Here is a 13,330-nt window from a genome sequence, read left to right as displayed (position 1 = left end):
AACATGACACTGATTGTAGGCACACAGCTAAATTTTTAGGTACAAGTACCCCCAGGACTCGATGGGAAGAAACTGACAAAGCATGACTTTCTTAAATACATGACCAACATCAACAATCCATAATATAATAATTTGGAGATTTCATGAAGTACAAGTTCTAAAGCATCACAATGGCTACATATATATCCATAATTCATTGACTAAGACATTTCATCAAACACTGGACATGCATAAACTTGTACATAAATGGGGATTTCATATTATCATACTAGTATGGCACTTTTCCTTCAGATAGGCATTTAATCAAACACATCGGGAGCATGCTTTAGTTATACAATCATCAACACGCCTAATAATCATGGATAGATCAATCAACACCTAAATTTAAGGGTTTATCGTGATTATTATGCAAATCACTACATCCTAGGGTCAATCATTGGAATATATAATTTCAAACATGAATCAAAACCCCACAACATCATGAACATGAATTTCAATTCAATTTAAATCATGAACATTCATAAATACACAAATCTTGAATTTTGAAAAGAGATTCTTGAGCTTCATGGGTGAAAGGGACCCATGAATCAACATATGACATACTCGGCTTGTGAATTTCTTGAAGTTCTTGGACTTGAAGAACTTGAATCTCTTAGTGTCTTGAAGGAGGATTGCATTTGCTCTAAAGGGTTATTCTTGAGAGGAAACCCTAATTTTTGATGTCTTTGAATGATATGAAGCTATATGCTTCATTTTGGCTTTTATTTGAATATTAAAAGGGTGAGAAAAGACCAAAAAATTCTTTTAAAAATGACATGAAATCACCAAACGAAATATGCAACGGTGGGTGCGACGGTCCGTCGGTCCTGACCGTTTCACCTGGGAAGAATACACTACTAAAAAAGCTGTAAAAAGAGACTTAAAAAAGAGACCTCATGAGGTCTCTTTCCCTTAAAAAGAGACTTCAAAAGCGACCTCAATTGACAGTCTCCAAAACATAGGTCGCTTTTTCTAAGAGACCTCATGCGGTCGCTTAAAAACAACCTCACGAGGTCACTAGGTTATTTCTTAATTTTTACAAAAAAGAGAGCTCGTGAGGTCTCTAAATTATTTTTTATATTTATTATTATTTTATTAAAAAGCGATCTCATGAGGTCTCTTTTTGTTTTTATTTATTTTTAATTAAAAGACACCTCATGGGGTGACTATTATTTTCTAATTTTTTATTCTAAATAATTTATTTAAAACATAAGCGACCTATTGTAGTCTCTTATTTAAGCATGTAGAAAATAAAATCGTGAAAAAGAGACCTCGTTAAGTCGCTTTTGTGCATTTGCCAAAAAATAAAAATGTGAAATAGCAACCTCATGAGGTCTCTTTTTGCAAAATAATAGCTTTTACAAATACCTGCCATTTTAATTCAATTTAATAATATATACAATATAATCAATTAAATCGAGCTCCAAAAACTCCCACCAATCAATCAAACTACAAAAAAAAAAGTAAATATAATCTAATAACCACAAAATGAAAATAAAATTTAAATACCTTGAAATTGAGCGAACAAAACATAAAAGTCATAAGTTATTTAACAATACTATTGTTCATACTACTTTAAAGTTTTAATGGATTCAAAAACACCTATGAATTCAAATAAACAACAATAAAATAAATAGTTTGAATTATCTAGACGATATTCAACTTTAACAACGCGGCGGTGCATTGTCCACATAGTAATCCCCATCATCTTCATCACTGTTGGACTCCTCAGTCACATCTCTGTATTGACTATATACTCCATGTGAAATAGGTAGAGACTATAGAGGTCAAGGAGGGCGCACTACATCACCGGGACAAGGGGGAACCCCCTCCCCCCCCGAAGCAAGTAATGCATCGAATTGGGCCTTCATTCACGCATACTGTATATCTCTTTGCCTTTCCCTAGCCTGTGAGGCCTTAGCTTCACTAGATAGCTCAGTTATTTGCTGCTTTAAAGCCAAAATTATCTCCCTTGACTCATCATCCTGGAAACTACCGACGCCTTCTAGTTCCGAATAAAATTCATGAAAAGTTAGTTGGGGCAATCCATAAGCATATCCATACCTACTCGGTCCACCAACAGTATCTAACCATATTCTCTCATTCTACTCTTGGCTAAGTGGTAGGTCTCGCCTATCTTTTGGTAGAGTTTGATGAAAATCCTCTATGCATTGTAGATATCGATTCTGAATTTAATGATAATTATATTAGAATATAAATTTAGAAAATAAAATAATAACTACTAGAAATAGAGACTTACATAGGTCAGCTGAGCTCATGGCTCAACTCAAACATCAGGATATTTAGGAGTTTTCTTCTTCCTTGTGTGTGTAACCTTGAATGCCTTAGCTTGAGTTATTGGCCTCCCAAGTTCATTTTCCAGCAAATAAAAATAATTTAATGATAAGACATAAGTACTTAAATTTTGTCACATATTGCAGGTTCAGAAACAAGTTTTAGAATTTTGAAGAAAGTTGCAATAGGTAAAAAATCTGTGTGACTGCATCAATCACAAAACTTATTCCCACATTAGATATGATATCTAGCACAACCAACAATGATTTCTCAGACTACTTTTTGGCATATTGCCGCAATAAAGATGTTAAGAGATCAGCACAACACTTTTACCTTTATAACTGCAAATACAAGTAGGAAAACGCACACCCCATTCGCAAGAAACAATTAAATATCAACACACATGAATGACCTACTAGTTTTCTCCTTACATTTCCCTGACTCTGAGCTCCACTCATATGTAAAGAACCACCCTTAAGAGATGCTCTAGCTTTCTTGACAATCTCACGCATCTGCTTGAACCTCGAATCTGTCTCCCAATGGTCAACTAACTTCTACCAATTTTCAGGTATAATCCACGTGGGCCTCTTGTTTTTTTCATGAGCTTTTGTTAGCAAGCCACTAAGCATGCACCCAGCTTTTAACTTGAAGTTTGCTTTAATCTGGGCTTCATGTTCTGGACGCCAGAAACACTTTCTCTGTAGTAAAAAAATAAACTAAGATGAATTAATTTGCTAATGGAAAACTTTATCTGTAATGATAAGATAAATTGTTATTATGGGAAAAACCGAAACTTACTGGAAAAATTGCCAAAACAGATATTCTGGGTCACTCAAAAAATTTTACAAGCTACTAATAAATACTTCATTAGAGCAGCATATGTAATTATTGATATACAAAATATTTCTGTGTTCTCTATCAAAAGCTTCTATACAAAATTACAAGGCCATTATCAGAAGGTACCTAAGAAAAAAACCACCTGTAATAACTTGGGATTGTCCAGATTAATCTTTATATTGAAAATAGTTGCCCATAAAAAGCATCTCTAAAGGTGAAGTGATTCACATGGATACCATTATAAAAATCCAGCCTCACTCAACGGAAACTACAAAGAAGGGGCTCTATATCCCACAATATGCTATCAGTGTTCTAGGGAAAGAGAAGATTCAGAATATCTGTTTCTTCATTTTTATAGAGCACGTTCAAAAAGTGAACTGATTCACATGGATACCAATACACAAATCCAGCCTTACTCAATAGAAACTACAGGGAAGGGGCTCTATATCCTGCAGTAGATGCTATTAGTGTTCCAGGGAAATAGAAGATTCAAAACATCTATTTCTTTATTTTTATAGGTATTTTGCAAAGCTGTAGATTCGAGTTAATTACATGTCTGTTTCCCCTCTTGTTTGGGACTGCAATATCTGTAACCTTAGTTCTTTTCATTCCGACAACTATATCTAACTCACCTAGAGCTGAGCAGAACAACTCTAGGCCCCGATCATTGAACCTACACTTGGAAGAAAACCGGATCTTCTTGATCCTTTCCACTCTCATCTTGTTAATCAAACAACAAACCGGTTAGCAATCCGTAAACAACAATGACCATGCCTTAATCCCAGACAAGTTGGGTCTGCTACATGAATCCTACTGACCGTGTTTTTTTTAACTACGCTCATCTCACGTCATCCTACCAAATTCTGAAAGTTATTAACCACATTACAAAAATTAACTCAAACACGATCTTATCAAATTCACATAATTTCCTAATGGAGTCAAAAACTCAAAGAACAAAGCTGGATAATACTTCTAGTACCAATTCTCATCTTGGTCTGCCAATATTTTTTTTTGTGTTCTCCCACCTAACAGTATGATCAAGGTATTTTAAAAAAAAAAGATAAATGCTCAAAGTATCAAAATCATATATCCGGTATAGTTTCAGAAGATCTAAAGATTATCATTTTTATTCATCACAACAGAAAAACAAGAGTCCTCGAGCAACTTGAACGAGTTTTCCCCAACCACAGAACTATCAGAATGCATTTGAACATACATATTCAACAGAAAGTAGCGAATCTAACCAAAGCCAGATGGTAAAATCCAAGAAAACTGTAAAACTCGGAATTGAGAAGCATAAACAAGAATTAATAGCTTAGCAATACACATATAACCTGAACAGAAGATCTTTATATTAAAACTTTAACTTGCTCTGAACCTTAAAAAATTATCATTTTCAATAAACAGGCAGATAATCATGATAAGAAACCAGACCTTGGACTTAACCCCAAAAACTAGTGCGAGGATTGTCCATGACCACATAAAAAGACAAATATCCCAGCCCCAATCAACGCGGGACTCAACAGAAAGAGTAAGAGAGTAGCTTGAACTAGCCTATACCCCCCTCCCGTGAAGACACACAACTATCAAAATGCCAAAGCAGCTCAAGGCTTTACAGAACACTATACCTCTGTGCACCATATGGACAATGTTCAAGAAGAGGAACTCCAGATGTTTTGAAGGAAAAACAACAGCACTGCATTAACATCTAAATGTCTACATTGTCTATTATTTCATAAAAATAAAAGACATATCATTACGATAGTCTTTTGGACTTCACTGACTTGTTGTATCATAGATAGAGGTGCTTAAGTCCTTCATCTTGTTTATATTCGCAATGGGTAATGCTGTATTTATGAGAAAAAATCATTACTTTATAATCAGAAAGAGGATCGAACCTGCAGATACCAGTTAGGGATCATGAATCCAATTTCCATGTTAAACTATGGTTCATTACAAAATGATATATGCACTTCTCAACTTATTTCCTCAACAACTATAAGTATCATCTTGCTAGACTATTTTAATTCAACATTTTCTCAAAAAGCCGAAGACTAAGCAAATATTCTTTCTCAAATCTATGAAGCAACGAATTTTTTTCATGTGTTCTTTGAATGGGATGTGTCAGCTTATATGTAGAGGATGCTATTACACTGGTTGAGTATCAATAGAGTTCCTATGCAGCGGGATAATGTCGAATTGTCAAATATCATATGTTTGTTAAACCTAGTCATTCATAATGTAAACAACACCATTCAAGATTCAGAGCCTTTCAAAAAACGACGAGGTGAGGGGGTATCGTTGGAAAAGCATTGAGATACAATCATGTACATTTACAATAGAAACACACTCAGCATACATGAGATCTAGATATATGCCACATGTCCACCTATACACTCACTAAAGTGCACTGAAAAGTGAAATTAAAAATAATCAAGAAACCGCACAATGATATAAACGATACACCAGACGGAGAGATGGATACAGAAGAGAGAACTGAGAATGGAAAATAACCTTGTTGTGAGTTATGACTCAATATTCTGTTCCCATTTTGGAAAGAAGAAAAATCATATAGTGAATAGAGAAAAGTAGGCTCGAGAAGTGGGAATGAGAAAGAGAGAACAAAGTGAAGTGCAACTAAGAATTTTTGCTCAGTTCTTACTAATAAGACAGACGAAAAGAAAAAAACAGCATTTAATAATCTTAGTATTCAGTTTTGGGGCTTCCTGGTGAGATAGAAGTATTCGGCCAGCTGAAAGACCATATCGATTAAAAAAAAGTAAAAGCTAACATCAAGATAATCAAAATGGTTGTGCAATCCAATCATTATAATAGGTATGTACGTAAATATTTTAAAATTATATATGTAATGAATGTGTGTACAGACGTACATAAAGTTGGAAATTTGTAAGAATTTGACACTAGAGGTTCTCTTATTAGCAAGTGGGGAGGAGAGGAGAAAAAGCAAAGCATCTAATCCCCAAATTAGGAAATCAGTTGAACCATTTACAAGTATCGCTGAGAGGTTATCAGAGAAGATCCTCAGAAAAGTTAGCTTATGTTAGGGTAAGAATTCCAAGAGATCAAGTGTATGGAATAATGTTAACTGAGGCTGTGTATAACATTTAGAGAAAGAGAAATATGTGACTGTTCCAACAGAAAAAACAACACCAAAAGATCTTGAATAAAAATATCATCCAAGAGATTGTTTTAGAGCAAGTAGCAGGATTAGACTAGCAAAGTTGTTTGAAAATTCTAATACATACTCTGTATAATGCCTTTTGAGTAATTGTTGCTAGTTTATCATTAAGCTTGAACTGGAAGATTGTCTAGTAGTTTGTTTACCCTTGTACTTTTAGTTCTCACTTTTGATATAATACTAGTACTATTTATCAGAAAAAAATCCACTCGTCTCCGTTTTAAATATCTTTTCTACTGCTCGAGTTATTTTCTAGTTATCATAGTTTTTTTTAGAGTCAGGCGATATAAATTTTGATCAACATTTTAATATGTATATATCTTTTTATCACATTGAAAAAAGAAAACTTGCACCAGTTTCACTGATTGTCTTTTATTATATTTTGGTTCACCTCATCATGCAACTACTATATCACATAAAATTTTTTGATAAATCAGTAAGGAAAAGAAGACCATGGAAATGAATATACCCTAAATTCCAAAAGAATCTGGTTCTTGAGATTGTCTGGCATCTTGCCCCAACTCGTGACAGCACCCCCGATAAAGATCTTGAATGATTTGAGAAAGGATCCTCACAGCAGCATCCAGATTAAAACTGTATGAAAGGATCCTCACAGCAGCATCTAGATTAAAACTGTATTCCAAAATTTAAACATTTATAGGTTAAATCTAAAACAATTATGAGATATTCATAAACTAAATACATTTTATAAAAACCATACCCATAATCGTCAGGCTCTATGATGAGTCTGTTGCGCATGTCCCTCATGCCAGCTTGTGGATGAACCTGACCGTGTGTATTAGACTGGTCTATGGTAGGAATTTTAGGTTCAGAGAAGTTGCCTTGAAGTGGAAGACTTGATATCCCAATCTGTGGAGTAGATACTAATGAAGCTTGTAAGTTACCAGGGTTAAGAGTAACTGTGCGTGAGGCACTAGATGTCTGATACTGCATCACGTAAGGTAATTAACTGTATGCATGAGAGGTAGCATGACCTGATGCCAGCCTCATCGTAGGCGTATGCCCCTGTTGAGTATATGCTAGTGGTGCACCTTGTGACGGATGAGATGGTGTGGAGTCTGATCTTATATGTATTCCTATCGATCATCTTTTAATCATACTAGCCTTCTTTAATTTCTTTTTGGGAGCATTAGCAATACCCTTATCCTTATCACCGCCTGCCATCTACAAAAGTTTTCATATAATATCTTCAAGTAAACCATGGTTTAGAGACACCATAAATGTACACATTTTTACCATATAACTGTATGCAAGGAAAATCAAACCTATGACATACGTATGGTGTAACACATGTAACATCAATGAAAGAAATTAACAAAGTTGAACAACTATCAATGTGCAGTCCGGCGTTGACACACCAATATGTTTTAAAAAACATACCAATCAGAGATTAAAGCAACAAGTTTCACTTCAAGAACTCCAAACAAAACTTTTAAATGAGAATAACGTTAAATCAAACCAATAATTCTCAGCTAAAAATAGAAATAAAGTAAACAAAACTACATTGATCAAATTAGGGAAAAAAATCAACTAAACCAAACAAAGAAATAAAAAAATGCAGATGTGTTATTTCAACTTATCATTCCTCCTCGTCGTCATCCTCTTCTTCTAACCCTCTTTCTTCTTCTGACTATTCTTCCTCTTCTGACCATGTTTCCTCTTCTAACCAATTTTTCTCATCTACTGTTACATTTTCATCATTTGATTCATCCACTTTTTCATTTGCTGCCAATTCTACTTTTTTTTATATCAACCTCTTCCAATATTTGTTCAGGATGCTCTAAATTATCTTCTAAGTCAACATCAACTGGTTGGTGAACACATGATATGTCATCAGCCTGGTATGCAACATCTAATACATTTTCAACTTACACTCGACCCACAAGCTTGATTTTAATTACCGCCCACCAATCCGATTTATCTGCACGCAGGGGATAAGAAGCATAATACACTTGCTTAGCATTATGTGCAATGATAAAAGGATCGTACGCCCTATAATCCCTTGTGTGCCTTACTTTGATAATATTATATTGTTTGATTTCCCTTGTTCCTCTATTTGGGGTAGGGTCGAACCATTTGCATCTAAACAATACAATTCTTTTTTCTGGACAACCAGAATACTCCATTTCTAAAATCTCCTTAAGTACCCCATAATAATCAACACTATTTTGATCTCCATCATCACCTTTTACCCAAACTCTGCTATTATTAGTTTTTTTATGTTTGGAGCATTCTTCGATATTGAATTTAAAATCATTCACTATATACTTTTCCATAGAATAACGGGTCCCCAAGATAAATCCTTCAAAAATTGATCAAATTGACCATTTATTATATCATAAACCTAAAAATAGTCGAGAGTAGAAAATTAGAATTAATCAAACATGGAATTTCTAATAATTATAGCATTATGAAAAAATTACAACACTCACATAATCTTTAAACCATGTTAAAAAATAGTCAAACACTTTATCATTGCCATACAACTGCACAAATTAGTTGTTAAAGAGGATGGAAATTAAGTAAGTCGCTTTGTCTTGGAATTGCATATGTGATGCAAAATAATAACAACTTACTCAAGAAATGGTTTAACTTGAGGGAAATTCAACAAGACATGTATTGATGCAGACTTAAACTCCATTGAACTAAGATGCCTCCTTGTATGCTTTTTTGAATCTTCGCCAGGTTGATTGAAGATTGATAACGACTCTTTAGCAAACCTCACCACCATCGTCGTGATGATTGGGTCTATTTCGTGAACATGGAACATCACTTGCAAAGTAATACGAACAGAAATTGGTTGTTTCCTTAGAAAGATAGGCTTCACACATTGAGCCTTCAATTCTATGTTGTTGCTTGATACTCCGTTTATTATTGCCAATAGTCCTATATAATATTATATTATGAAATTTAAAAAAAAACATTAATGGAGATGAATATATTAAGATTTACAATAGTTACCTCTCAAATGGATACATCCATCGATATTGAACTGGACCTCCAAGACGAGCTTCATGCACAAGATGAACAGGAAGATGTTCCATCACATCCCAAAATCCAGGTGGAAGAATCTTCTCTAGCTTATTCATAATTACAGGAATATTTCATTCCATTCGAACTAGGTTCTCTTCCATCAATGTGCTGGAACACAAGTCTTTGAAAAAAAAACTAATTTCAGTCATGGGTTTCCAAATTCTTTCGGCCAAGATACTAAATGCTATGGGGAGTAATGTTTCCATGAAAACATGACAATCATGACTTTTCATGCCAAATAACTTTCCATGCTCCATATCAACACGCTTCCTTAAATTTGAAGCATGACCAGCAGTTATTTTCAACTGCTCAACCCATTCACATATCTTACGTTTTTGCTCCATTGTAAATGAATAGCTAGCCTTAGGCTTTAAGACATTTTTATTTGATTTCTCCTGCAACCATAACTCTTTTCGCCTGCAATATTCTGGTAAATCCATTCTAGCTTTAATGTTGTCTTTTGTTTTGCCATTGACATCCATTACTGTATCAAAGTAATTTTTTTCAGTATGCATGGGATCAAGATTATGTTGAAGAAGATGATCCTTCCAATATGATAATTCCCAAAATATACTCTATTTTGTCCAATTATGTGCTACACCATAGCCATCAAATTTATACGATTGTTCTTCTGTATCCTTTGGAAAGTGCTGAACCTTCTCCCAAACTTGTTCTCCCGTATAGATTGGAGGTGGACAGTCTCGATCAACCGTATTCTTTCTAAATGCATTTTTCATATTCCTAAATTCATGATCCATGGGCAAAAAACCAACAGTGACAATCAAACCAACAATTTTTTCGGCCATGTTTCAAAGTGAATGATTTAGCATTTTCCATACAGTAAGGACATACTAACTTGCCAGCTGTCATCCACCCGGACAACATTCCGTAAGCAGGAAAATCACTAATAGTCCACATTAAGACAACCCGCAAATTAAAAGTTTGCTTAAGCAACACATCAAATGTTTCAACCCCTTCAATCCACAATTGATTCAACTCATCAATCAAAGGTTGCAAGTATACATCAATCATGATTTTTGGATTACGTGGGCCAGAAATACTACAATTGAGAAATATATAAGGACTGGTTATGCACATCTCAGGTGGAATATTATATGGTGTCAAATATACAGGCCAACAAGAATATGGTGTAGCAGAAACAGAGTATGGAGTGAATCCATCGGAACATAAATCCAACCTAATATTTCGTGGTTCGGCTACAAACTCTGGATATTTTCTATCAAAATACTTCCAGGCCTCTCCATCAGATGGATGACACATAACACCAGGCAGTCTTCTATTTTCATGATGCCATCTCATGTGAGGAGCTGACCTATTTGATGCAAATAACCTCTTTAGCCTTGGTATAAGAGGTAAGTAATGCATTGCCTTCACAACAACTTTCTTCCCGCTGGGAGGTTTTTTAAAATGAGCTCTTTGACAAAACTTACAAGATTCTAGATCAATGTCATCCTTGTAGTATAACATGCAGCCGTTTTCACTACAATCGATTCTCATCGACGACAATCCTAACTTTGACACCAACCTCTTTGCCTTGTAGAAATTATCAGGTATCTCTAGATTCGGGTCAACTAATTCATGCATAAGGTCAATCACAGCATCCACTGTCCCCTGAGGAATATTCCAATCTGATTTAATACTTAATAACCTAACAACAATAGACAATTGAGAGTGTGGACTTCCCTCGTACAGAGGCCGACTAAAAGCTTCCAACTATTCAAAGAAACATTTAGATTCATCATTGGGAGCTTCTTCAATATGATCACCAGATTCAAAATCAAAATACATCCTATATGCATCTCGAATCATGTCGTGTATTCTATAATTTTGGACATCAGGTTCCACCATCCCAGAACTTCCACCAGCAACATAGTTTTGAGATCTGACAAAACTATTATCAACTTCTCCATGACTAGTCCACACTGTATAATCTTCTTTAAACCCATTTCGATATAGATAAAGCTTAATAATATCAGGTTTTTCATAATTCTTGCATTTACATTTACTACAAGGACACTTAACCAAGCCATCAAGTTGAAAAGGTTCTAGTGTCATTGCATAGTCCACAAAACCATCGACATCGGCTACAAATACAGGCATCAACCCCATAGACCAACATTAGTCATATTATACATCCAACTATGATCCATCTATACAAAATCACATAATTAAAATTGTTAAACTCTAAATTAAGAAAGAAAACTTTATAACAAATCAAGAATTTGTATAAGTAAATGTAACGAGCTCATTAAAAGTAAAAACTTATTGTATTTTGCAATGTAAGATTTATAAGGAAAAAAACACAAAACTAAATAAACACAAAAAACAAATACCACAAATAAATGTTATAGATAGATAATATCATAATACACATAACTATATATAGTTATTAAAATGAGACAATGAATAAAGTAGTAAAACTAGTTCTCTTATTTATGATCAAACATAACACCAAATTCAACTTAATTACTCTCCGATCGTAATTCTAACTTTAAAAAAGTTATTATATTTTCATAGCCAAACAAAATTTGTTACTGTGGGGAGATGTGTCTGGTGACAGGGGGCAGGAAGCTCTAGGAGGTTTAATTTCAGAACAGTGTAAAAGTGCAGAATCATCATCATCATTAACTTCTTCTGCTAAGTAGTAGTACATCACCACCACTTTACTAGTACTAGTAAAGGATTAGATAGCTAACCATTTATTGCAAAACTTACATTTTCCATTTAAATCCAGGAAATATTTTTGACTGTTATTGCTACTCTACTAATCTGCTGCACACAACAGGCAAAGCTATCAGTTTAATTCTCTCTTGGTTTTCTTAAAAGAATATTTAACTTGGATTGAGGAAAGAAACTGATCTTTTAGGAAAAGAGACAAGTATATATCTAAAGGTTCTGTATACTTTTAGTAACCGTCATTCATAACAATCAAAAATTAGTTCTGAAATTGCATAAAATGAATAATCGACCTTCACGCAGCCTCAGGTTCCCAAAATGGAATGGAACATAGTGCTAGTAAAGATGGCACAATAAACTGGCAGAAATCTCCCGAACACATCTCAGAAACATTGGATGTTATTGAATTTTTAGCTTCTAGGTATATCTTTAATGATTTTGTTACAACTCAACGAGCTATATTTTGCCAAGATTTTGCATATTTGCTTGAATTTTTAGATTCAACATGATGTCCTTTGACCGCGATAATGCAAATCGTAATTATAATTCAAGTATGTTGTCATTCAGGGATGTCCCCAACTTATTATTCTTTGATCTAATGCCATTGTTAACCACTCGTGAATCATTTCGAAACATCCATGACTCTAATATAACACTTTAAATTATGGAAAAGATTCTCAAGCACAACACACAATGTAGAGAACTACTGATAATATTGCAGCCTATGTTACTCAAAATCTTCAAAAATATCGTCGGATCCTTCAAAAATAGTGTAATTTTGTAGGCTTCAACACGGGTGCTGCAACATTTTGAAGAGTTCAAGCAACTTAGATTGCAGCAACCAAATTACTACAACAATAACATACCCAGTGAGATCCCGTAAGTGGGTTTTGGGGAGGATGGAGCATGCACAGACCATACCTCTACCTTGGGTGAGGTAGAGAGCTTGTGTAACATCCCAAAAATGGGTCCCAGAGCGTCACACGGTGCTTGAGGCTACGAGTAGCCCCAAGCTAACCCTTTGAGCCATTTTCATTCAGTTCAACATAAATCAACGGGGTTTCCATAAATAACCCTCAAATATCAACAGAGTAATCATCATCCAAGAAAAAAATAATTCAGAAAGATAATAAAATACAACTTATTAGTCAACTCCCAACATCTATACTAGTCTGACAAGCCTCTAAGAAAATTAATAAAACCAGCGAG

At 34.5% G+C, this 13,330-nt stretch overlaps 1 protein-coding gene across 1 annotated transcript; it reads right to left on the bottom strand.

Moving 5' to 3' along the window:
- Positions 1-9,999: 9,999 nt before the first annotated feature.
- On the bottom strand, positions 10,000-11,554 carry LOC107849319. The gene is made up of 3 exons (XM_016693927.2): positions 11,173-11,554; positions 10,281-11,073; positions 10,000-10,165 (listed from the first exon to the last, which is right to left on the bottom strand). The coding sequence occupies exons 1-3, from the start codon at positions 11,552-11,554 to the stop codon at positions 10,000-10,002; spliced, it is 1,341 nt and encodes a 446-aa protein (XP_016549413.2).
- Positions 11,555-13,330: the final 1,776 nt, after the last annotated feature.

The sequence above is a fragment of the Capsicum annuum genome, chromosome 12, assembly GCF_002878395.1.
Source record: "Capsicum annuum cultivar UCD-10X-F1 chromosome 12, UCD10Xv1.1, whole genome shotgun sequence".
NCBI classification, from domain to species: Eukaryota; Viridiplantae; Streptophyta; class Magnoliopsida; order Solanales; family Solanaceae; genus Capsicum; species Capsicum annuum.
The sequence above is the reverse complement of the archived record's forward strand: the minus strand, read 5'-3'. Positions and strand labels throughout refer to the sequence as shown.

What these genes read in the sequence shown, in the direction of transcription:
- LOC107849319 (XM_016693927.2), bottom strand. Translation starts at nt 11,554, where the DNA reads ATGGGGTTGATGCCTGTATTTGTAGCCGATGTCGATGGTTTTGTGGAC. An exon ending in TCCCAATGATGAATCTAAAT is followed by an intron (nt 11,074 to 11,172) that starts GTTTCTTTGAAT and finishes GTATTAAATCAG; the next exon opens with ATTGGAATATTCCTCAGGGG. An exon ending in GGGTGGATGACAGCTGGCAA is followed by an intron (nt 10,166 to 10,280) that starts GTTAGTATGTCC and finishes TCATGAATTTAG; the next exon opens with GAATATGAAAAATGCATTTA.